Source organism: Pristiophorus japonicus, chromosome 11 (assembly GCF_044704955.1).
Source record: "Pristiophorus japonicus isolate sPriJap1 chromosome 11, sPriJap1.hap1, whole genome shotgun sequence".
Taxonomy (NCBI): Eukaryota; Metazoa; Chordata; class Chondrichthyes; family Pristiophoridae; genus Pristiophorus; species Pristiophorus japonicus.
In genome coordinates, this window is record NC_091987.1 from 209,857,630 (window position 1) to 209,884,131 (window position 26,502).

The window sequence follows — 26,502 nt, forward strand, 5'->3', positions numbered from 1 at the left end:
CGAAGGCTGCACTGGCGCACTGAAGGCGGTGTTGGACTTCGTCATTGACGTCTGCCCTTGTTGACAGTAGGCTCCTGAGATATGGAAAATGGTCCACGTTGTCCAAGGCCTGGTCATGGATTTTGATAATCGCGGAGCAGTGCTGCGTGGCGGGGGCAGGTTGGTGGAGCACCTTTGTCTAAGGGATGTTTAGTGTAAGGCCGATTCCCTTTAACGCTTCAGTGAAGGTGTTGAGGATGGCTTAGAGTTCGGCCTCCGAGTGCGCGCAGATGCAGGCGTCGTCTGCGTACTGAAATTGCCCGAATGTGTTGAATATCTCCAACCTTGCCTTGCCTTCAAAAGTGGAGTTCTACACTTGGAGAGAAGGCAAGATTGGAGATATTCAACACATTCAGGCAATTTTCCTTTCTCAGTGTCTCCCCACTGGGAGTGGGCCAGTGGTTGGAGTTTATATTTTGAAGTGTTGAGCCAGCTTTACTTTCTCTAGTCTTACTCTTCATAAAACAAAGATGTTGCAGTATCCGGGGCTAAATCACCGCTTTGATTTCTGTCGTGAGAATCGCTAAGTTTTTTGCGCATCTTGGAAACCACTTCAGGATCCCAATCCTACAGATCCTTGGGGCGAAAAAAAACGGTACAGCATTTAAATGTTTTCCTTTTTCAAGAAACAGCCTACAGAAGGGCGAGAGTCACCAGAAATCACTGAGACTTGCCTTGCCTGTCAAAACATCAAAAGCTTTGAAGCATAAGAATCCTTTGTAACAGCCCCGACATTGAATAATATCAGCATAAATGCTGCTGCAAAGTTTCTGATGCTGATTATAAGATAAATGGAGCTGGAGCGATGTCTGGAGCTTCACAGCACAGTACATCTCCACCCATTAGAACGCTCATTAGGAGGCAGGCAAAAGGGAGAAAGGGCTTTCTGGGTCTTTCATTAGTGAGGAGACTGTAACCAGTGCCTATTACATTACATCTCGCAGCACGGTTAAAAAATGTTAGAGAGAATGCAAGCCTTTCTTCATTAACAGGATTCCCTGAAATAACTCGAAACACAAAAGGTTTTTTTTTGATGTACACTTCGGTTCAAAGATACCACCGCAGATCTTAACCAGTTAAACAGCTTGGTATCAAAAGAGCAGGGAAGGCCCAAACACTCACCGTGCACAATGTTCTTAAGGACACGACTGACGCCAATTGGCGGGTGTCAAGGGTTATGGGGAGCGGGTGGGGAAGTGGAGTTGAGGCTAAGACCAGGTCAGCCGTGATTTTATTGAAGGGCGGAGCACAGAAGCATAGAAACATAGAAAGTAGGTGCAGGAGTAGGCCATTCGGCCCTTCGAGCCTGCACCACCATTCAATATGATCATGGCTGAACATGCAACTTCAGTACCCCTTTCCTGCTTTCTCTCCATACCCCTTGATCCCTTTAACCGTAAGGGTCACATCGAACTCCCTTTTGAATATATCTAACGAATTGGCCTCAACGACTTGCTGTGGGGTCTAATGGCCGACTCCTGCTTCTGTTTCTTATATTCTTATGACATAAAGTATCTGCATGCGCGCAGTTCCAGCGGTTTTTCTGTTCATTCTCGCCGGTCTTTCCACAGATTAGTGAGAAAGATTTTTAGCAGCAGGCGGGCTGAGGTTGGGGTGGAGGAAAGTGATGCTACGGAGCTGGAATTAGGCAGTTTTTGGCGAGAGAGAGATGTATGGGAGGAAGCTCACTCAGAGTCAACTAGGATGTCGAGGTGGCGAGCAGTCTGGGACAGTGGCCACGGAAGGAGATGGAATCGATGGCAGGGGTACGAAATGTGTGGCAGGGGCTGAAGACGATCGGCTCTGGGCTCCTTAATGTTCAACTGGGGGAAGCTGCAGTTCACCCAAGACTGGATGTCGGACAAGCAGTCTGACGACGGCGAGACAGTGAAGGGGTCTGAGACAGGTGCTGGAGAGTTGGAGCCAGGTGTCGGCAGCGTACATTTGGAAGCGGACCCTTGGCGACATCATTCTTCCTCGTGTAGATGAGGAAGGGGAGAGGGGAGTCAAAGATTGATGCAACTGGGAGTGTCAGGCAGGAAGAGAAGCCGTTTGACGGAGATGCTGTGGCTACGGAGGTAAGAGTGGAACCAAGTGAAGGCATTTCCACTGAGATGGACAATGGAGGAGAGGTTTTGGAAGATGATGTTGTGTTTGACCGTCACAAAGGCCACAGGGAGGTTGGTAGAACAAGGATGGAAAATGCACCATGGTCACATTCCCGGTCGTTCCCCCCCCCCCCTCCCCCAGCTTAGAACCCACTGAAATTAGTCCACCCCGAAAAAGAACCAAGGGGTGGAAATTCAGACTTTTGCCCTCTTTTAGTGCCCCAGAGGGACGGCAATGACGGCGGAAAGCAGTTGCGCCCGGGCGGCCAGCTTCTAGCGCCCTGCCGGGAAATTCGGTGCCGGTATCGGTGGGGGGGGGGGCCGAGCATTACCACCCGGGAGAGGCGAGCCGGTGTGCAACGCTCCTGGTTGCGACAATGGCTCAATTTTTGGTAGCCGCCCAACCCTTAGCGCTCCATAGCGCCCGCTGGTGGGAACGCCTTTTAGAGCAGGCAGTCCGAGCTGTAGCGGCCACAGTGAGGTAAGTAATGCCGACCTCAGGTAAGCGTGATTGCTTTCTTTAATATCTTTTTGCAATTTATGCTGTGGTGGTGTGAGCTATGTATTGGGAATGTTTTGGGTGTTTTTTTCCCCCCTCAGGTTTTTAATCCCCTCCCGGCCTCTGTCATGGCGCTCCGAGGGCAGTTCTATCGCTGGGGATTTTCCCCGGCTCAGCCGGCCTCGCGCCCTAAAAGAGCTGTGCAAAGCCTCCCTTAGCTCCCCGCTGCAAATCCGGGCCCAGCTGATGAATTTTGCAGCGGCAGACACAAACCATTTGCCGGCACAAAATTTACCGCACCGCCCGGGACACCGCCTCCAACTGAGGCGCGACCGAATTTCTACCCCAAGAGTCTGGTGGGAAATAGGGCATTGCATTTCTCCAATCAACACAGCAGGGATATTTTCTTTTAATAAAATAATTCAGATACGTTAAATATCAAGTATACCCATAGAACTACACATGTAGTGGATTTTACTGCTTGACTAAGCCTTTCCAAGGCAACGTTCTAGTAATATTGTGGTCACGTTACTGGACTAGTGAAAAAAAGAACTTGCATTTATATAGCATCTTTCACGACCGCTGGACCTCCCAAAGTGCTTTGCGGCCAATGAAGCACTTTTTGAAGTGTAGTCACTGTTGCAATGTAGGAAACACAGCAGCCAATTTGCACTCAGCAAGCTCTCACAAACAGTAATGTGATAATGATGAGATAATCTGTTTTAGTGATGTTGATTGAGGGATAAATATTGGCCCCAGGACACCGGGGATAACTCCCCGACACAGAGAGGATGCAAAGAGATTTAGATAGGTTAAGCGAATGGGCTAAGGTTTGGCAGATGGAATACAATGTCGGAAAGTGTGAGATCAACCACCTTGGGAAAAAAAAACAGTAAAAGGGAATATTATTTGAATGGGGAGAAATTACAACATGCTGCGGTGCAGAGGGACCTGGGGGTCCTTGTGCATGAATCCCAAAAAGTTAGTTTGCAGGTGCAGCAGGTAATCAGGAAGGCGAATGGAATGTTGGCCTTCATTGCGAGAGGGATGGAGTACAAAAGCAGGGAGGTCCTGCTGCAACTGTACAGGGTATTGGTGAGGCCGCACCTGGAGTACTGCGTGCAGTTTTGGTCACCTTACTTAAGGAAGGATATACTAGCTTTGGAGGGGGTACAGAGACGATTCACGAGGCTGATTCCGGAGATGAGGGGGTTACCTTATGATGATAGATTGAGTAGACTGGGTCTTTACTCGTTGGAGTTCAGAAGAATGAGGGGTGATCTTATAGAAACATTTAAAATAATGAAAGGGATAGACAAGATAGAGGCAGAGAAGTTGTTTCCACTGGTCGGGGAGACTAGAACTCGGGGGCACAGCCTCAAAATATGGGGGAGCCAATTTAAAACCGAGTTGAGAAGAAATTTCTTCTCCCAGAGGGTTGTGAATCTGTGGAATTCTCTGCCCAAGGAAGCAGTTGAGGCTAGCTCATTGAATGTATTCAAGTCACAGATAGATAGATTTTTAACCAAGAAGGGAATTAAGGATTATGGGGAGCGGGTGGGTAAGTGGAGCTGAGTCCACGGCCAGATCAGCCATGATCTTGTTGAATGACGGAGCAGGCTCGAGGGGCTAGATGGCCTACTCCTGTTCCTAATTCTTATGTCCTTTGAAAGAGTGCCATGGGATCTTTTGCATCCATCTGAGAGAGCAGACGGGGCCTCGGTTTAACGTCGCATCCGTAAGACAGCACCTCTGACAATGCAGCACTCCCTCAGCACTGCACTGGAGCATCATCCTACATTTTTATACTCAAATCTGAGGAGTGGGACTTGAATCCACAAACCTTCTGACTCAGAGGTGAGGATGCTACCCACTGAGCCACAACTGACACTAGGGATATTTAAAAAATAACAGATGTATCCATTTAACTGGATTTTGATAAGTACTAGGATTCTCCAGCATTATCTCCTGTAGGACTTTGTAAATGGTAAATAAAATTTGACAAAGATTTAGTTTAAATGGGTAGTGCTTGCGATGTGGGCTAACATCCCAACGCATGGCGGGAATCAATTGCCACTCCCATCTCAGGCAGCACACTCCTAATTTCCCTTATGCTGTCGGGGAGGTGCAAAGGGAAGGCTTAACACAAGTTTTAAAATAAATTTAGTTGTAATCTGTTCTGACCCACTGCCCATACCCCCAACACCAGTTATCCTCATTGTCCATATAACAGCTGGTCTCATGCATCTCCTAGTGGTCAATTTAGGAACTGTGCAGCTAGAAGTTTGCCAATCTCTCTCTCCCCCAACGCCTCCATTCCCCGCCTCCATTGCCCCCCCCCCACCCCCCAAGAACTGGGTACCTTCCGCTCAGGGAATTAGAGAAGGGGAACTTTAAAAAAAAATCATACTATACTTGCATTTATAAAGTACCTTTCACAATAAAACATCTCAATTACTTTCTGGCTTGCAGGGATTGGGTTATCACAGCACACACAGCCATAAGAACATAAGAAATAGGAGCAGGAGTAGGCCACCTGGCCTCTCGAACCTGCTCCGCCAGTTAATAAGATCATGGCTGATCTGATCATGGGCTCAGCTCCCCTTCCCTGCCCACTCCCCATAACCTTTGGCTCCCTTATCGCTCAAAAATCTGTCAATCTCCGCCTTAAATATATTCAATGACCCAGCCTCCACAGCTCTCTGGGGCATAGGTTTACAACCCGCTGAGAGAAGAAATTCCTCCTCGTCTCAGTTTTAGTCTGAGATGAGATGAATGGCGAGGTCATCAGTATTTGGCGGGGTTGCTTGAGGGCGGAATGCTGGACAAACACTGGGAGAGTTTCCGACTCGTCTTCAAATAGTGTCATGGGACCTTCAACACAACGCCCGAAGAGGCAGGTGGGACCTTGGTTGAATATCTCAACCCAAGCATGAGAAGAAATAGTCTATGAACACACAAGAGCCAATACTGGAGAATTCCAAGCTCTAACAAGCCAGGAATGAAGTTACAATCTACAAACAATTCGTCGGTATTCAAGTTTATAGCTCCATCTCCAATCCATAACTTGCTTTTGTGAATTTGAGTCCAATTATCATCAATTTTCTCTGGCTGAAATTAAAATCAATCATATTCAGTATCATTTTCGCAGTGTCAGCTGTGGCTCAGTGGGTAGCCCTCTTGCCTCTGAGTCAAAAGATTGTGGGGTCAGGTCCCACTCCAACGACTTGAACACAATAAGTCTAGGCTGATACTCCAGTGCAGTGCTGACGGAGTGCTGCACTGTTAGAGGTGCCGTCTTTCGGATGTGACGTTAAACTGAAGCCCCGTCTGCTCTCCCATGGCACTATTTCGAAGAAGAGCAGAGGAGTTATGCCCGGTGTCGTGGCCAATATTTATCACTAAAGCAGATTATCTGGTCATTATCATCTCATCCGAAAGATGGCACCTCCAACCGTGCAGCACTGTCCTGGAGCATCAGCCCAGATTTTTCGACATAGTTCCATTGTCGTATTGCTGTTTGTGGGAGCTTGCTGTGCGCAAATTGGCCGCCGTGTTTCCGACATTACAACAGTGACCACACTCCAAAGAGTACTTCATTGGCTGTAAAGCGCTTTGGGACGTCGGCTGTCGTGAAAGGTGCTATATAAATGCAAGTCTTCTTTTCATATTCGGTGTATTAATTTAAGGGAGTTCAAAGAACTGCCCGGTGATGTAGTGGATAAAAACATTGCCCAGTATTAAGCCAGGAGATCCCAACATGTGATTCTCAGGCAGAACAGCTAAGAGGTACAATTGGCCTCGGCCAATTAGAAAAAGGGACAAAACAACTGAAATCAGTGAGGTGTTCCCACTGTTGATCGTTTTTCCAAGAATACTTGCTGGAACGTGCTAGTGTAGGGGCACCCAGTGAGGACAAGACTGGGAATTGGTCGTGATAGCCCCCACGGTGAAATAGCCTGCTGCCACTCACTGTCTGAGCTTGCACAAGAGGAGTGACCAACTGGGCCGGATACCAGAGGGTTGCAAGCATCCTTCGAGCCTCATCTCAGCAAAAACTGGGACCTTCAGGAGAGTAGGGGATGGATAAAAGGTAAGGTAAGGTCCCACCTACAGCAATGTGATACCGATCAGTGTCATATAGCTCCATCTACTGGACCACTGCTCCACCTAGTGGACTACTGTGGTAATGCAACCGCTGCTGTTTATACAATAAAAGGATCATGTGACTAGGTCACCTGACTGGGTTGGATAGACTGGATGCTTCTCCTGGCTGGGAAGTCTCGAACACGGGGGCACAGTCTCAGGATACGGGGTAGGAAATTTCGGACCGAGATTAAGAGAAATGTTTTCACTCAGAGGGTGGTGAACCTGTGGAATTCTCTACCACAGAAGGCTGTGGAGGCCAAGTCACTGAATATATTTAAGAGGGAGATAGATAGATTTCTAGACAAAAAAGGCATCAAGGGGTATGGGGAAAAAGCGGGAATATGGTGTTGATAGAGGATCAGCCATGATCATATTGAATGGCGGTGCAGACTCGAAGGGCCGAATGGCCTACTACTGCTCCTATTTTCTATGTTTCTGACAAGTGCCTGTGTAATGGAGCCATCTTGTAAGTGTGTGTTTGTGATGTCATAAAGAAGATATCACAGTCAGCTAATCGGTTTCTTTTGTTGTGTTGGTTGATGGATAAACATTGGCCATGACACCAAGGAGAACTCCACTGCTCTCCTTCATCATAGTGTCATGCGATCATTTACACCCATCCAAGAGGGCAGTCAGAGCCCCACACCTCCGACAGTGCGGCACTCTCTCAGCACCACGCTGGAGCATCGACCTGAATTTTGTGCTCCACAACAACCTTCTGGCGCAGACGCAGAGGTTTAAAAGATTTATTTTCAGAAGATAGCTGAAGTACTCCTGGCTCCTTTCTTCCCCATGAAACGCGAGCACTTTGAACAGCTCGCTCACCCTCTGGACTTTCCTTCTCCTTTAATGACTGCATATACAATGCCTTCACACGGCAGTGCTTAGAAATTCTTCCGAGTTAGTTCTGCCACCAAGGGGTTGGGCAATAAAGCACTAATGTACAACACTGATGTGTCACCCATCAGAGCAGTGTCTGTATATCGCTTGCTAGCAGCACACACAATTTAAGCAAAAATATTCTGAGGTTTAAAAAAAAGTGGATAGGAAAATAAATAAAAATGTCCTTTGTTGAAAGGCTTCGGAGCAGCCAGATTATTCAACACATCCCACATTATTTTCAGCCAATAACCTTGGATCCTTTTGAATACCCTTGGTAGCATATGCCTCAAATTAATTTTTAAAATGAAGGAAAGAAGTATGGGACACAAAACATTCATCATTTCATCTTACTTCATTTAAATATGTGCCTATAAGGGACTTTCTGAAGCAACCTTCAAAGAGGAGAGTGTGACAGCAGCCGTACTGGGGTGTTTTAGTGCTGTTGTTCTTCAATTAAAACACGTCACCTTCCAACGCTTTGATGTATACAACCCACAGACCATGTGCAGATTCTCCACTCCCTCCCCTCCACCTCCCACCACTGAGCCCCGAAATCATGGTCTCCGAAGCCCAGTCCTATTGGTGCTTATATTTATTTTCTCCTGGGAGTGAATGTTGAAGGTGGCGGATGGGCTGCCAATCAAGCGGGCTGCTTTGTCCTGGATGGTGTCGAGCTTCTTGAGTGTTGTTGGAGCCGCACTCCTCCAGGCAAGTGGGGAGTGTTCCGTCACACTCCTGATTTGTGCTTTGTAGATGGTGGAAAAGCTTTGGGGAGTCAGGAGGTGAGACACTTGCCACAGAATACCCAGCCTCTGACCTGCTCTTGTTGCCACAGTATCTGTGTGGCTGGTCCAGTTAAGTTTCTGGTCAATGGTGACCCCCCAGGATGTTAATGGTGGGGGATGCTCGATGGGCTTAGCTTTAGTTCTCTCTTTTCAATCATCCAACCTCTATTCAAATTGGTCATGCAGAAAGTGTCAGCATGCAGTATGCAGGTACAGCAAGTGATCGGGAAGGCCAATGGAATCTTGGCCTTTATTACATAGAAACATAGAAACATAGAAAATAGGTGCAGGAGTAGGCTATTCGGCCCTTCTAGCCTGCACCGCCATTCAATGAGTTCATGGCTGAACATTCAACTTCAGTACCCCATTCCTGCTTTCTCGCCATACCCCTTGATCCCCCTAGTAGTAAGGACCTCATCTAACTCCTTTTTGAATATATTTAGTGAATTGGCCTCAACAACTTTCTGTGGTAGAGAATTCCACAGGTTCACCACTCTCTGGGTGAAGAAGTTCCTCCGCATCTCGGTCCTAAATGGCTTACCCCTTATCCTTAGACTGTGACCTCTGGTTCTGGACTTCCCCAACATTGGGAACATTCTTCCTGCATCTAACCTGTCTAACCCCGTCAGAATTTTAAATGTTTCTATGAGGTCCCCTCTCATTCTTCTGAACTCCAGTGAATACAAGCCCAGTTGATCCAGTCTTTCTTGATAGGTCAGTCCCGCCATCCCGGGAATCAGTCTGGTGAACCTTCGCTGCACTCCCTCAATAGCAAAAATGTCCTTCCTCAGGTTAGGAGACCAAAACTGTACACAATACTCCAGGTGTGGCCTCACCAAGGTCCTGTACAACTGTAGCAACACCTCCCTGCCCCTGTACTCAAATCCCCTTGCTATGAAGGCCAACATGCCATTTGCTTTCTTAACCGCCTGCTGCACCTGCATGCCAACCTTCAATGACTGATGTACCATGACACCCAGGTCTCTTTGCACCTCCCCTTTTCCTAATCTGTCACCATTCAGATAATAGTCTGTCTCTCTGTTTTTACAAAGGGGATTGAGTATAAAAGCAGGGAAGTCTTGCTACAGTTACACAGGCTATTGGTGAGGCCACACCTGGAATACTGCGTGCAGTTTTGGTTTCCATATTTACAAAAGGATATACTTGCTTTGGAGGCTGTTCAGAGAAGGTTCACGAGGTTGATTCCGGAGGTGAGGGGGTTGACATATGAGCAAAGGTTAAGTAGGTTGGGCCTCTACTCATTGGAATTCAGAAGAATGAGAGGTGATCTTATCGAAACGTATTGGATTATGAGAGGGCTTGTTTCCACTGATAGGAGAGACTAGAACTAGAGGGCATAATCTTAGACTAAGGGGCCGTCCATTTAAAACTGAGATGGGGAGAAATTTCTTCTCTCAGAGGGTTGTAAATCTGTGGAATTCGCTGCCTCAGAGAGCTGTGAAGCTGGGGCATTGAATAAATTTAAGACAGAAATAGACAGTTTCTTAACCGATAAGGGAATAAGAGGTTATGGGGAGCAGGCAGGGAAGTGGACCTGAGTCCATGATCGGATCAGCCATCATTGTATTAAATGGCAGAGCAGGCTCGAGGGGTCGTATGGCCTACTTCTGCTCTTATTTCTTATGTTCTTATAAACCTTCTCATTGTTTCTTAATCATTAGTGCAGTCTCCTTTCAAAAAGATGATTCATTGAGGATAAAGATAGGAAAATGGTGGGTCTGGGTGGGTGCGGAAAAACCCTTTTGTTGGCAGGAAGACGGACCATACTTTGGGCTGGCATCGACCAATGTGGTCCTCTTATTCACTGCTCAGAAACAGCAATGGGTGTGTTATGTCAATTATTTCTGCTACATTAGTGCTTTTATTGAAAACCACAGTACCTGGGGGCTCTTCAAGTGTAATAGCATCTGCAGACAATATCAGAAAAATGTCACATCAGATAAAACATTATTACTCTGATCCTTGACGGCAACTGACACTGATTTCCAGATTTGTCACAAAACAAGCTGATCTTCTGTCTCAGTAATTCACATCAGACCATCAAGCTGCATAAAATAAACTCACACGAACTCATATTCTCTCTAACTTCATGGATCAATAAGAAATCCAGATTTATAAATATATAAATATCCTTCTTTTGACTTAATCTCACCCATCGCCCCCAAACATCACAAAGAAACTAATTTTCTGAACTGTTCAATGCCTCGGACTTGCCAAGAGGAATAAAATGAGGGAATTAAATAAATGGTGATTCTTTGTTGGGGGCAGAGAAGAATCATTCGTATTCATGCGAGATAAGCAAGGACTCGACAACTGAACAGAGAAGAGAAATTCTCTCTTGCAAATCTTAATCACTGGGAGCAACCATTAGTGGCCAAAATGACTTTGTCATTAAAATTAACAAACGTAAGATTTCTATCCCAATAAGATGGCAAACAGAACCAGCATCGAGGAATAAAGCTGAACTTGGAAGACGCAATGGGCCATAAGTTGCTGTCAAAATAATGCTGAGGCCAATGGGGCTCGCCGTTACATATGAGAAAATGGTACAGCAACTTCAGGCAAGAGACCGATACTCGGTTAAACTCAAACCTCCAAAAGTTGTTCTCCCAGCTTCACGAAACGGCATCTTGCTGACTGGCTCACCATTGAAATTCAGTGAACGGCGTAACTTTCCTGTATTATGTCGGTAGATACGCACTAAACTCGCCACAGAAAGTTCATTTCAGTCCGAGTACCATTTTAATAACGTGATAATTGTTAATGACTGCCTGTCAACCTCTCTGACACTGAAAATTAACTATTACCAGCGTGGAGTCTCATTCCTTCACATTTTAATTGTTGTTGGAGATTTTAAAAATGTAAAACTTTGCATTTAATTTTTTTTACACTTTTCATTTCTGTCTCTTTTTTTTCTCTCTCTCTTAAGCTAATCTTTCTTTTGCTCTCGATATCACTTTCTGTACCTGATGCGACATTGAATTCACCCACTCTAAGTCACCCTCCTTCTCAGTCCTTACGCAGTTAATTTCACAATCCTTCAATCTGATTGGTGAGAGAGATACACAGTTGCTTTTCCTGCTCACTCAAGTCCCAGATGCCCTGTTTCCCTCACTGTGGCACTATCAGCTTGCACTTTCAGCAACTGACCACGCAAACAATTTTAAAACCGAAACGTGCAAAGAGCAAGTCTAACTAATGACAGACGCTACAGCAAATTACGGCCCAATATGTTATTCGAATCAGTAACAAAAACAGGCTTTGGCGTCCGTTAACAAGCCCCAAACTGTCCTCCTCCCGTTATTCTTGATGTTAGGCAGCCAATATGGGCGAGTGAGTACCTGGAAGGAGGAATGGTTTGCACCACAGAAATGGAGGTGAAGGCTAAATGGAGGGTGAGTCAACATATACCACTACTCATTGTGCACCTTCTGGAGGCCAAGGTAAGAACGCAACTCACAAAAGCCTGACAACAAGCCTGCCTTCTCATTATGCAAGTGAAGGTACAAGTGTATTTTACAAAAAGTAAGTGTGTTCCAGGTATAAAAAGCACATCTATTAATTGCAATATATTCCTTACTTGTCTCGACTTGTCAGCCATCGCTCAATGGTAGCACTCTGAGTCAGAAGTTTGTGGGTACAGGTCGCTGGAGTGGAACTTGAATACAAAATCTAGGCTAACATTCTAGTGCCATACTAAGGGAGTGCTGCACTGTCGGAGGTGCCATCTTTCGGATGAGGCGTTAAACCAAGGCCTCGTCTGACCTCTCCAGTGCACATAAAAGATACCACAGCACTATTTTGAAGATGAGCAGGGGAGTTATCCCCGGTCTCCTGCCCAATATTTATCCCACAATCAATACCATTAAAAAACAGATTATCTGGTCATTATCACATTTCTGTTTGTGGGAGCTTGCTGTGGGCAAATTGGTTGTCGCGTCTCCTACATTACAACAGTGACTACACTTCAAAAGTACTTCATTGAGTGTAAAGCACTTTGGGATGATAAAAAAAATTCTACTATTGAGTTAACTCATCATCATCATAGGCAGTCCATCGGAATCGAGGAAGATTTGCTTCCACTCCCTAAGTGAGTTCTTTGATGGCTGAACAGTCCGATACGAGAGCCACAGACCCTGTCACAGGTGGGACAGACATTCGTCGAGGGAAGGGATCGGTGAGGCTGGTTTGCCGCGTGCTCCTTCCGCTGCCTGCGCTTGGCCTCTTCACGCTCTTTGCGTTGAGATTCGAAGAGCTCAACGCCCTCCCGGATGTATTTTCTCCACCTCGGGAGGTCTTCGGCCAGGGTCTCCCAGGTGTCAGTGGTGATGTCGCACTTTACCAGGGAGGCTTTGAGGGTGTCTTTATAACATTTTCACTGTCCTCCTTTGGCTCGTTTACCATGAAGGAGCTCTGCATAAAGCATTTGCTTAACTATAGCAAACAGGATTAGCCCTGTACAGATTATCAACAATATCGCAGTGAGACTTCATTAATCATTGAGATTTTTAGCTGCAAAACAGACAGTCATCTGACTGCATACATGTTTAATGCACCTTGTATAATGTATGATAAACGGAGTAGCAGGGATCTCGCTGAGAGAAGGGTAGCAGATCCAAGTGATTGGGAGCGTGCTTCCTGTAATATCAAGACATCAGTTGCATTTTGATTAACCCTGGATGGTTATGTGTGGCACTGGGTCCCCACACGCACCTGACCTGTAGCCAGTTAAGCAAGGCCACTCCATTGAACATGGAGCAGTGGTGGCTTTTGTTGTGGGGTAAAATAATAACTTGCAGTTATATAACGCCTTTAACATAGTAAAACGTCCAAAGGCATTTCACAGGAGCGCTATCAGACAAAATTTGACATCAAGCCACACAAGGAGATATTTGGGCAGATGAACAAAAGCTTGGTCAATAAGGTAGGCTTTAAGGAGCGTCATAAAGGAGGATAGCGAGGCGGAGAGGTTTAGGGTAGAAATTCCAGAACTTAGGGCCTAGGCAGCTGAGAAGTCCTGCTACAGCTGTACAGGGTATTGCTGAGGCCACATCTGGAGTACTGCGTGCAGTTTTGGTCTCCATATTTAAGGAAGGATATACTTGCAATGGAGGTTGTTGAGAGAAGGTTCACTAGGTTGATTCCGGAGAGGAGGGGGTTGACTTATGAAGATAGGTTGAGTAGGTTGGGCCTATACTCATTGGAGTTCAGAAGAATGAGAGGTGATCTTATCGAAACATATAAGATAATGAGGGGGCTCAACAAGGTGGATGCAGAGAGGATATTTCCACTCATAGGGGAAACTAAAACTAGGGAACATAGAATAAGGGGCCGCCTATTTAAAACCGAGATAAGGAGAAATTTCTTCTCTCAGAGGGTTGTAAATTTGTAGAATTCTCTGCCCCAGAGAGCTGTGGAGGCTGGGTCATTGAATATATTCAAGGCGGAGATAGACAGATTTTTGAGTGATAAGGGAGTAAAGGGTTATGGGAAGCAGGCAGGGAAGTGGAGCTGAGGACAAGATCAGATCAGCCATGATCTTATTGAATGGTGGAGCAGGCTCGAGGGGCCAAATGGCCGACTCCTGCTCCTATTTCTTATGTTCTTATGAAAGCACAGCCACCAATGGTGGTGTGAAAAAATTTGGTGATGCACAAGAAGCCAGAATTGGAGGAGCGCAGAAATCTCGGGGGGTTGTGGGGCTGGAGGAGATTACAGAGATAGGGAGGGGCAAGGCCATGGAGCGATGTGAAAGCAAGGGTGAAAATGTTAAAATCAAGGCGTTGCCAGAGCAGGAGCCAATGTAGGAGAGCAAACAGAGGGCTACTGGTGAGCGGGACTTGGTGCGAGTTAGGCTACGGGTAGCAGAGTTTTAGAGGAGTTCAAATATTTAGAGGGTGCAGGGTGCGAGGCCGGCCAGAGGAGCATTTGAACAGTCGAGCCTAGAGGCAAGAAGGGCATGGATAAGGGTTTCAGCAGCAGATGGGCTGAGGGTGGGGGGCGGAGCACAGGCATGTGATATCACGGAGGTGGAAATAGACAGTTTTGGTGATGGCGTCAGGAGCTCAGCTCAGGGTCAAATAGTACGCCAAGCCTTGTTCAGACTCATACTGTTGCCAGGATGAGAGGTGCAGTCGGTGGCTAGGGAACGGAGTCGGTGGTGTGAACAGAAGACAAAGGTTTTGGCCTTTCCAATATTTAACTGGGAGGAAATTTCTGCTCATCCAATACTGGATGTCGGCCAAGGAGCCTGACAAATCAGAGACAATGAAGGGGTCGAGTGAGGTGGTGGTGAGGCAGCACATGCAGATGAGAAATAGGAGAGGGCCAAGGATTGATCCTTGGGGGAACTCCAGAGGTAACGGTGCAGGAGCGGGAAGAGAAGCTGTTGCAGGTGATCCTCTGGCGAAAACCGAAAAGGTAGGAATGGAGGGCTGTCCCACCCAGCTTCCAACCAGAGACAGAGAATAAAATACTTTGTAAAATAAAATGGGTATGCGGGGTATAGGATGGGAGGAACAGATTTGAATCAGTAATGTAGCCCTATGACTGGGAAGTCATGCCACACTCAAAAATCTACAACCTTATAAAATGTTCCCATCTCTTGATTTCATCCAAACACACCAAGGTTCAGTTGATCAAGATTTCAGTCTATGGATCATCCCCAAACAATTCTCTGGTCATTTATAAAATACAGTAGTGGGAGAGAACGACAGGGTAGATGCTAGGAGGATGTTTCTCCTGGCTGAAGAGTCTAGAACCAGGGGTCATGGTCTCAGAATAAGGGGTTGGCCATTTAGGACTGAGATGAGGAGAAATGTTTTCACTCAGAAGGCTGCAAGTCTTTGGAATTCTCTACCCTAGAGAGAGCTGGATGCTCGGTTGTAGATTATATTCAAGACAGAGATTGACAGATGTTTGGATACTAAGGAAATCGAAGGATAAGGGGATACTGCAGGAAGATGGAGCAGAAGTAGAAGATCAGCCATGATCTTACTGAATGGCGGAGCAGGCTCAAAGAGCCAAATGGTCTGCTCCTGCTCCTATTTCTTATGTTCTTATTCGGATGCCTCTGAGTGAGTCGGGGATAATCTCCGCTATTGATCATCATTCCTTCGTGCTGATCACTCGAGAAATGAGATTGCTGTGTGGGGAGGTACAGATTATCTGGTTATTATCACATTGTTGTTTGTGGGAGCTTGCTGGAACCAATTTCCCACATTACAACAATGACTATGCTCCAAAAGTACTTCATTGGCTGTAAAGCGCTTTGAGACGTCCGGGGGGTCATGAAAGGTGTTATATAAATGCAAGTCTTTCTTCTTTTTTTCTTTCTAACGACATAAAGCAGTTCCAAAGCACGCACTCCTCCAGCTCACCTTGTTGTGAAGGTAGCTTTCTTCAAACACATCACTGCTCTTCCTGAAATTGTTCCTCTTTTCTTTTGTGTACATGTTCCCAACAATATTCAAACCCAGTTATCTCCCAAGGTTAGCTTTCAGGGAAATGTTTAAAAACATATCAAATCAAACAATTGGAATCACATTTAATATCGCAAGACTTCATGAATGCAATTAACAGGGTAGAGAAAGTAAGCTTTTCAGTTTTCCAAACATCCATCTGTGATTGGGTGGATCAGATAGTGGGAGGCTATTGCAAGGTTTTAACATGATTGTGGATGTGCAACAGATTCTACATACACTGACAACTTGCCCTTCAATTTCGCACATAGTACATAGTTTGGATTTCTCCTACATAAATATTTAACGATCGTGAGTAATCATTCAATAAAAACCAAATGAGTTCCAGAGCTTCCAAATGGCTCACTCGCTACCTACACATCAGCCGTGGCTCAGTGGGTGACACTCTGAGTGAGAAGATTGTGGGTTCAGGGACTTGAGCACAAAAAAAATCTAGGCTCCAGTGCAGTGCCGCACTGTCAGATGAGACGTTAAACCGAGGCTCCGTCTGCCCTCTCAGGTGGACGTGAAAGATCCCAGGGCACTATTTTGAAGAAGAGTAGGGCAGTTATCCCCGGTGTCCTGGCCAATATTTATCCCTCAATCAGTATAACAAAATGCAGATTATCTGATCATTATCACATTGCTGTTTGTGGGAGCTTGCTGTGCGCAAATTGGCTGCCACATTTCCCACATTACAACAGCGACTACAATCGAAAAGTACTTCATTGGCTGTAAAGCGCTTTTAGACGTCCGGTGGTCGTGAAAGGCGCTATATAAATCCAAGCCTTTCTTTCTTTACAATAGGTCAAGTGAGGAAAGGGGGAAATCAAAATCAGACAGGGTTCAAAATTGTGAAGGGTTTTGATAGAGTAGATAGGGAAAAACTTTTTCCACTGGCAGGAGGGTCGGTAACCAAAGGACCCAGATAATTGACTAAAAAAGCCAGGTGGAAGATGAGGAGAATATTTTCTTCTAAACTCAGCGGGGGAGTGGGACGAGCTGAGTTGCCCTTGCAGAGAGCCGGCACGGGCTCGACAAGCCAAAATAACCTCCTACTGTGCTGTAACCGTTCTATGATTCTCTGAGTTGTTATGATCTGGAATGCATTGTAACTTTCACAAGGGAATACTTAAGGCGGAAAAACTTGCAGTGCCATGGGCAACATTCCTGCTAAGCTGTGTGGCCGGGCAGGGTTCTGGAGGTCCCGAGCGGGCCGCTCACCGGCTTTTACATCGCACAACCAGTTAAAGGGACCACGCACAGAAAATAAATTAGAGGGACCATTGGCTGTGGGGAAAGAGCAGAGGTGTGGGACAGGCACGATGGGCCAAATGGACCCTTTCTGCCCTGTATGAGTCGAGGTTTGCTGCTGCTCACTGCATTCGCTAGTCACTCCACTGCAAAGTGCAGGTGTTGGATAAGGACAGTCAGTAATGGTCAAGTGCACGGCAAACAACACAACAACAACTTGTATTTATATAGCACCTTTAACGTAGTAAAACATCAAGGCACTTCACAGGAGTGTTGTAAGACAAAAAAAATAAACTGGTCACCGAGCCACATAAGAAGAAATTAGGGCAGAGACCAAAAGCTTGGTCAAAGAGGTAGGTTTTAAAGGAGGAAAGAGAGCTAGAGATTACAGAGATAGGGAGGGGCGAGGGCCTTGGAGGGATTTGTCAACCAGGAGTTGAAATCGAGGGGTTCCTTAACCGGGAGCCAATGTAGGTAGGTCAGCGAGCACAGGGGGTGATGAGTGAGCGGGACACTGGGCATAGCAAGCGAGGAACAAGGCAGGTACTGGGCATTGTAGGGTTAGTTCTGCAGTCTGACACTGGGTCTTTTTCCCAGTACCTTGTATATATTATTAAAGGATTAGTGTTCATCACTCCAGCTGTGCTGTGGCAATGGGCCAGCTCACCAATTGCTAATGCTGACTTTACATGATGAAAAAAGGACTTTTTCATTTCATAGATAATCCAGCTGGGATGGCACTCAAATTTAGGGAAGTTAAAGAATGCTTTTATCCCAACTTCCAGTTTGTAATTCCAGAAATACGGAGTGGATCATATCATCAGCTTTGCATGGCTTCAGGTATATATTTTTTTTTTTAAAAAAGCACTCCCATATGTCTGAGCATCTGGTTCACGTTGGCGTGGAGAGTAAATGCACTGAGCCACACAGCCAGGATCAATCTCTTGCTTGTGCAGAGGCTGTAAGCTCATGATCACTATCGAGTGAGCCCCCACCCCAGTCCGCAACCCTCGCTTCTGGAGAGATCAGGGTTCAGGCTCGACTGTGCTGACCCAGCCCCGCTATGATCAAACAGTCTGCGAACATGTTCCGACTGGGGTTACGCTAGAATAACGGGATCTTGAGTGAGGTACAAGAGGACTATCGGCGATATGTGCAACTTGTGACCCATTTTAAGTTGGGGGCTTTGGGGGAAGGGAGTGGGGGCAGGTGTGGAGCCTGGGGATTTTTTTTTAAAAAGAGCAGGAAAATAAAAACTATATAACAAACAGGAAGTGGAAAGGGAGTGCAGCTAGGTTTTTCCTATTTTGATTTGTAATCAAGCCTCTCATCAGAATTCTTCAGCGTCAACAGTAGTCATTCAGTACCATTTCCCCAATCCCAATGGGACATTTTGCATAACTCCTTTCCCTGTCACAAAATGGCAATTGGAAAACAATTCCAGGCGACCAAACACTTCTCCCTGTGTATATATTGAACTCGGGATTGTGAGCGCTGTGTGTTGTGTGAACTCGGGAGTGCGTGTGTTGTGTGAACTCGGGATTGTGAGCGCTGTGTGTTGTGTGAACTCGAGATTGTGAGTGTGAGCGCTGTGTGTTGTGTGAACTCGGGAGTGTGAGCGCTGTGTGTTGTCTGAACTCTGTGGCCTGCCTGACAATGACTTGATCAGATTACACATTGAACCAAGCCATGTGGAGAACTTCAATGAAGCGCTGTGAGTCGACAACTTAACTGGATCAAATTACACATTCCAGGCACATTGTTGGTTGGTGATTGTCCTGTCACTTCCTCTCTGCAATGCCCCACCTCACGCTCAACAAGCTCCCCGCTGGAGTGGAACTAACCTACAGAACCAGTGGGAACCTGTTCAACTTTCGTCATCTCCAGGCTAGATAGAAGACCGTCCCAACCTCTGTCATCGGACTACAGTACGCGGACGACGCTTGCGTCTGCACACATTCAGAGGCCGAACTCCAAGCCATCATCCTTACACTAAACATTTGTAAGAAAAAAGGTCCTCCACCAACCTGACCCTACCACACAGCATTGCTCCACCCGGTCATCAAAATCCACGGTGCTGCCTTGGACAATGTGGACCATTTTTCATACCTCACGAGCCTACTATCAGCAAGGACAGACATCGACGAAGAGGTCCAACACCACCTCCAGCGTGCCAACGCAGCCTTCGGTCGCCTGTGAAAGAGGGTGTTCGAAGACCAGGACCTCTCAAGTCTGGCATCAAGGTTATGGTCTACAAGGCTGTAGTGATACCCGCCCTTCTCTATGGCTCAGAGACGTGGACCATATACGTAGACACCTCAAATCACTGGAGAAATACCACCAATGCTATCTCTGCAAGATCCTACAAATCCCCTGGGGGGATAGATGCACCAACATCAGTGTTCTCGATCAGGCCAACATCCCCAGCATCGAAGCACTGACCACACTCGACCAGCTCCATTGTGCCGGCCACATTGTCTGCATGCCCGACACAAGACTCCCAAAGCAAGCGCTCTACTCAGAACTCCTACACGGCAAGCGATCCCCAGATGGGCAGCGGAAATGTTTCATGGACACCGTCAAAACCTCCTTGATAAAGTGCAACATCCCCACCGACACCTGGGAGTCCCTGGCCAAAGACCGCCCTAAGTGGAGGAAGAGCATCCGGGAGGGCGCTGAGCACCTCGAGTCTCATCGCCGAGAGCATGCAGAAAACAAGCGCAGGCAGCGGAAGGAGCGTGTGGAAAACCAGTCCCACCCACCCTTTCCCTCAACGACTGTCTGGCCCATCTGTGGCAGAGACTGTAATTCCCGTATTGGACTGTCCAGTCACCTGAGAACTCCCTTTGGAGTGGAAGCAAGTCTTCCTCGATTTCGAGGGACTGCCTATGATGATAGGGCGAGCTGGATAAACACATGAGGGAGAAAGGAATAGAAGGATATACTGATAGGGTGAGGTGGAGTAGGGGTGGGAAGAGGGTCGTGTGGAGCATAAACCTCCACTGGCGTGAACCAGTTAGCTCGAATGGCTTGTTCCTGTGCTGTAAATTCTAAATCATTCTGTGGAAATGGCTGAAGATATTGGCTGCACATGCCTGAATTTCTGATGTGCAGAGGTTGAGGCTGCCCGCAGAGACACAAAAAGTTACCACCTAAAAATATTCTGCGGCTCAGAACATAATGAGACTCGATGCAGAGTTGGAATCATTCCCTCACACTGCACATGGATAATACAAATGCAGAAAAATAATTGGTGAGCGATATCTGAATCATAATATTGAATTTCTAAGAACAGAAAGGACGATGGACTCGACAAGCGCATCCATCTTTAATGGCTTCAGCCAATTTACCAGCCCCCTTACCATAGCCCTCAATCCCTGCTCTCTCTGGATGTATCTAATTATCTCTTCAATCCATTGATCCTCTCGGTTTCAATAATCTTCCCCAGCACTGTATTCCACATCTCCTTTGGGTAAAAAGGTTACACCTGGCTTATCTTCTCTTTTCTTTTATCTCAGGCCTATGTTATGCGAAAACCTTGCCTCCACGAACAAGTCACCTGGATTAACGGTATCAATTCTTCATAATCTTCAAATCATCAAATTAAATTAACTCAATTTCTCCTCTTCCGATAAAAACTAACCTGGGCTGCTCCTCATAACTTAAGTTACAGATATCTGGAATCAGCGTCATAGCTCATCTCTGAGCCCTGCTCATTAATAAAGAAAGACTTGCATTTATATAGCGCCTTTCACGACCACCGGACATCCCAAAGCACTTTACAGCATATGTAGTACTTTTTAAGAGTGTAGTCACCGTAATAATGTGGGAAATGCGGCAGACAATTTGCGCACAGCAAGCTCCCACAAACAGCAATGTGATAATGACCTGATGATCTGTTTTTGTTATGTTAATTGAAGGATAAATATTGGCCATGGTACCTGGAATAACTGCCTTGCTCTTCTTTGAATAATGCCATGGGATCTTTTAAACATAGAAACATAGAAAATAGGTGCAGGAGTAGGCCATTCAACTCTTCGAGCCTGCACCACCATTCAATATGATCATGGTTGAATTTAGATTTATCTGAGAGCGCAGATGGAGCCTTGGTCTAACGTCTCATTCGAAAGACGGCACCACTGACAGTGCAGCACTCCCTCAGCACTGCACTGGAGTGTCAGCTTAGATTTTGGGCTCAAGTCCCTGGAGTGGGACTTTAACCCACCACTTTACATAGGATTACATCGGATATATGGCACAGAAACAGGCCATTTGGCCCAACCAGTCCATGCCGGCATTTATGCTCCACTCGAGCCTCCTCCCATCTTTCCTCATCTAAATCTATCAGCATAACCCTCTGTTCCCTTCTCCCTCATATGCTTGTCTAGCTCCCCTTAAATGCATCGATACTATTCGCTTCAACCACTCCCTGCGGTAGCGAGTTCCACATTCTCACCACTCTTTAGGTAAAGAAGTTTCTTCTGAATTCCCTGTTGGATTTCTTGGTGACTATCTTATATTGATGGCCTCAAGTTATGCTCTTCCCCACAAGCGGGAACATTCTCTCTGTATCCAATCTATCAAAACCTCTCACTCAGAGGCAAGGTGCTACGCTCTGAGCCACTGGACAATCAGAACAGCATACAATACTCCTAATAGGGTCCATCCAATCTTGAGGTTATCCCATATCAGGAGTCAATGTCCCCAAGGAGGGAGTCTGACCAGGTTTCATGGTTTACAATGCATTGTAGGACCAATATGAATCGTGGGATGCTAGTTAAATTTCTCCTTCAGCAACCTGCTAAGTTTAGAGGCTTTAAACAGACTTTTGACAAGAGATTACAACAGCGACGACACTTGAAAAGTAATTCATTGGCTATGAAATGATTTGGATGACCTGAGGTCGTGAATACCTGTTAACTGCTTTCTAAACCTGTCCTGCCACCTTCAATAATTTGTGCACACATTGGGAAATGTTGGTGTTCAGATGGACATGGTGTCCTTGTAATCGAATCACTGAAAGTTAACGTGCAGGTACAGCAAGCAAATAAGAAAGCAAATGGTATGTTCGCATTTATTACAAGAGAAATTGAGTATAAGAGTAAAGACGTCTTACTACAACTATATAGGGCCCTGGTGAGACTGCACCTGGAGTACTGTGCACAGTTTTGGTCTCCTTACCGAAGGAAGGATATACTTGCCATAGAGCCATTGAGGGAGTGCAACAAAGGTTCACCAGACTGATTCCTGGAATGAGGGGATTGCCCTATGAGGAGAGAGTGAGTAGACTCGGCCTATATTCCCTAGAGTTTAGAAGAATGAGATGTGGTCTCATTCAAACATACAAAGTTCTTACAGGGCTTGACAGGATAGATGCAGGGAGGATGTTTCCCCCGGGCTGGGGAGTCTAGAACCAGGGGTCACAGTCTCAGAATAAGGGGTCGGCCATTTAGGACTGAGATGAGGAGAAATTTCTTTACTCAGAGGATGGGGAATCTTTGGAATTCTCTACCCCAGAGGGCTGTGGAGGCTCAGTTATTGAGTAGATTCAAGACAGAGATCGATAGATTTTTGGATATTAAGGGAATCAAGGGATATGGGGATAGTGCAGGAAAGTGGAGTTGAGGTAGAAGATCGGCCATGATCTTATTGATTGGCAGAGCAGGCTCGAGGAACCATATGGCCTACTCCTGCTCTTAAGTCCCTAGGTCTATCTGTTTATATGCCCCCTTTAGGATTGTACCCTTCAGTTTATAATTCCTCTCCTTTCTACAAGTCTGTGCTGAGCTGGTAGTTGCCTGGCGACAGCGGTACTGCAACTGGTCGCTGTGGTGCCAAGGAGAAAGTCAGAACTGCATCCCACAAGAGGCATTGGGTTAGAAATTGGGCTTGGACTGAGGCACAAAACGAGTGGTGAGTGAGTTTCTTATTTGTTATGCAATGCCAAAAGACCAAAGACAATGGAGCTGGACCTCTTGGGCCGGATGCTGTGTGTAACGAAATGCAGTCCGATGGAGGAGGTGAAAAATACTCCTGTTGATTCGAGTTTGTATGTGTAGAATCTAGGGGCCACCGTCTCCGAATAAGGGCTTGGCCATTTAGGACAGAGATGGGACGAGAAAATTCCTCACTCAAAGGGTTGTGAATCCTCTATCCCAGAGAGCTTTTTGGATATTAAGGGAATCAAGGGATATGTGGAGAGTGCGGGAAGGTGACATTACAGTTGAAGATCAGCCATGATCTTATTGATTGGCGGAGCAGGCTCGAAGGGCCAAATGGCCTACTCCGATTTCTTGTGGTGCAGTATTGGCCACCATTTACACTCCCCACCCAGTTAGCACTAACCAACTTCTACCCCATGGTCTGCAGGAGAAGAGGCTGGTCAAAAGAAAGCCAGCATACCTTGGCTGTTACCCAGGAGCTAAATTAGGTAGTCGCAATCACAACCCACTGCGGTAATCTCCCCACCCCTGAAGACCTTTCATTCGCGAACATAATTATTGGGAATGAAGTTTTCCTTGAGATGCCAATCATTCCCTTGAGATGCCAATCATTCCCTTCAGCTGAAGCAATGAGGCACAATCAGTCGGGTCTACTGAAGATGGCAATTTTCCTGATTTTTATTGACATACAGTTGGAGGGAGAGGCTGACAGCAAAATGAGACGTCAACAGTTCGTAATTAAGGTCTTGGAGGGTGAGGAACAATCCAAAGTGTGGCAGCCAGGTAAGTGGAAACAAAGATGGTCAGCAGAGTAAACATTTAAACCCGGCAGAGTTTGCAAAGAATTTCAGAGGGCAAATGGGGAGAAAAAAACAATTCTGTCACATACATATTTACCAAAAAGAATTGAGACTGAAGTATGGAATCCTTACTAAGCCAGCAATTTGAAGTTTCTACACTCACCAGCCGATTCACTGATGCCTGTACCACCCACCATCATTGCGCTCTCAAGGGCACACAACACCCTTATAGACAGCGCCAACTGTTTCCAACCTGCTCAAAGAAAAGTAGCAACGGAGGGTTGCCTGAATCCCTCCCTTTCCCCACTGGAATGAATTGGTATGTAACTGTGCATGCACCTACGTACACAATCAATTTACTGTCTTTTAGAAAGGGGTTAGTTTAATGTTTTGTTTAATATGTATTTATTTGAACTGTTTTAAAAGCTTCCCATGATGCAGCAGGTAAACATGATGTGAGACATTAATGAGCTCTCCAAGCCGGCACAGCCCCTGGTCTGTGGAGGTTGATCACAGTCCGCGCACTTACACAAGAACGAGGAGCAGGAGTCGGCCATTCGGCCCCTTGAGGCTGCTCCACCCTTCAATACGATCATGGCTGACCTGGCGTTTGTGAGGCCACTGCGAATATTCCCAGAGCCCTTTTAGGGAGAGCGGGATAAAAACATTCAGGCTTCCCACTTTTGATCACTGCCCAGTAACCACTGCTGTGAAGTACATGTCGGCACTGTTGGAGGCCGTCTTTTGGATGAGACGTTAAACCGAGGCCACGCCTGCTCTCTCAGGTGGATGTAAATGATCCCTTTGGCACCATTTCGAAGAAGAGCAGGGGGAGTTATCCCCGGTGTCCAGGGGCCAATATTTATCCCTCAATCAACATTACTAAAAGCAGACGATCTGGTCATCATCACATTGCTGTTTGTGGGAGATTGCTGTGCCCAAATTGGCTGCCGCATTTCCTACATTACAACAGTGACTACACTTCAAAAGTACTTCATTGGCTGTAAAGCACTTTGGAATGTCAAAGGGCATTGTGTTCATGTCAACTGCAGTGTTGCACTATTATTTGCATTTTCTGCAATTTTCTTGGGACAACAAAACCTGCCATCTGTACAGCCGTGGAAATGAAGAAATAATTAACAATGATCTTGACTGGCCTCAAGTGTTTCTTCAGCCTCAGCACACAGCACTGCAATATGCGCCTGCATAATTTAATTTTCAGTTGTTGTCAGCAATGAAAAATTGGTTATTGTGTGCAAAAGCCAAATTGCATTACTACGTGCACTGCGTCAACAGAGGCAGAATACAAGCTCACTCTTTGAAGTACCTCCTGTCCATTTAAGTAAAATCAGGCAGCCAAAAAGACACTCTGGTCTTTCAGAAGAGACGTTAAGCCGAGGCCCTATCTGCTCTCTCAGGTGGACGTAAAAGATCCCACGGCCACTATTTCGAAGAAGAGTAGGGGAGTTTTCCCCGATGGCCTGGCCAACATTTATCCCTCAATCAACATCACTAAAAACAGATTATCTGGTCATTATCACATTGCTGTTTGTGGAAGCTTGCTTATGCGCAAATTGGCTGTCGCGTTTGCCACATTACAACAGTGACTATACTCCAAAATTACTTCATTGGCTGTAAAGCGCTTTGAGACGTCCGGTGGTCATGAAAGGCGCTATATAAATGCAAGTCTGTCTTTCTTTCTTTCTTTCTTTCCATTGGAGCCTGAATATTCAAGAGAATAACATTGATCAACTCAAGGCTATGCATTGGGTGACCACAGGATTATGGGCACATGGAAAGATATATTGGCCTTAGAGGGGAAACAGCTCAGATTCACCAGAATATAAGAACATAAGAAATAGGAGCAGGCCATTCGGCCCCTCGAGCCTGCTCCGCCATTCAATGAGATCATGGCTGATCTTCTATGGCAACTCCACTTTCCCACACTACCCCTCGATTCCCTTAATATCAAAAAATCTATCTTTCTCCGTCTTGAACTTATTCAACGACTGAGCCTCCATAGCCCTCTGGGGTAGAGAATTCCAAAGATTCACCACCTTCTGAGTGAAAAAATGTCTCCTCATCTCAGTCCTAAATGACCGACCCCTTATTCTGAGACCGTGACCCCTGGTTTTAGACACTCTCCCTACGACCACCAATGGTTGAGCGATTATACTTTCGTGCAACAAAAGAATTGCATTTTTATTTTAACATAACTGGATGCTGAAGAAGCCAGAATTAGAGGAGCACAGACATCTCAGGGGGTTGTGGGGGCTGGAGGAGATTACACAGATATGATAGCATCTTGTGGAGAGCAGGTCACAATTCACATGTGCCCATAGCACAGAAAACTGTCGCTGCTTTTTGGCTGATTCTTGAGACATTTAAGCTAACCAAAAAATCACGTCGCCTTTAGTTCAACTGTCTCATAAACTGCCACCATGTCTTGTGACGTCGCCACGGGCAGTCCACTAGTTACAGTTTGAAATCATTTCAGGATTTTTCCAGATTTTTGAAAGGTTACATGCATCAAAGAAATTGTCAGAAGTTAAATGCTTCTCGA

The 26,502-nt window shown here is 46.1% G+C and overlaps 1 protein-coding gene across 1 annotated transcript in view; it reads right to left on the reverse strand.

Annotated features, from left to right (window-relative positions):
- The window catches only part of dscaml1 (Down syndrome cell adhesion molecule like 1), a 618,289-nt gene that overhangs the window by 579,873 nt on the left and 11,914 nt on the right, over positions 1 to 26,502 (reverse strand). The window contains exon 2 of the mRNA XM_070893140.1: positions 15,898 to 15,901. Within this exon, the coding sequence (XP_070749241.1) occupies positions 15,898 to 15,901 (4 nt within the window). The remainder of the gene's footprint in view (positions 1 to 15,897; positions 15,902 to 26,502) is intronic.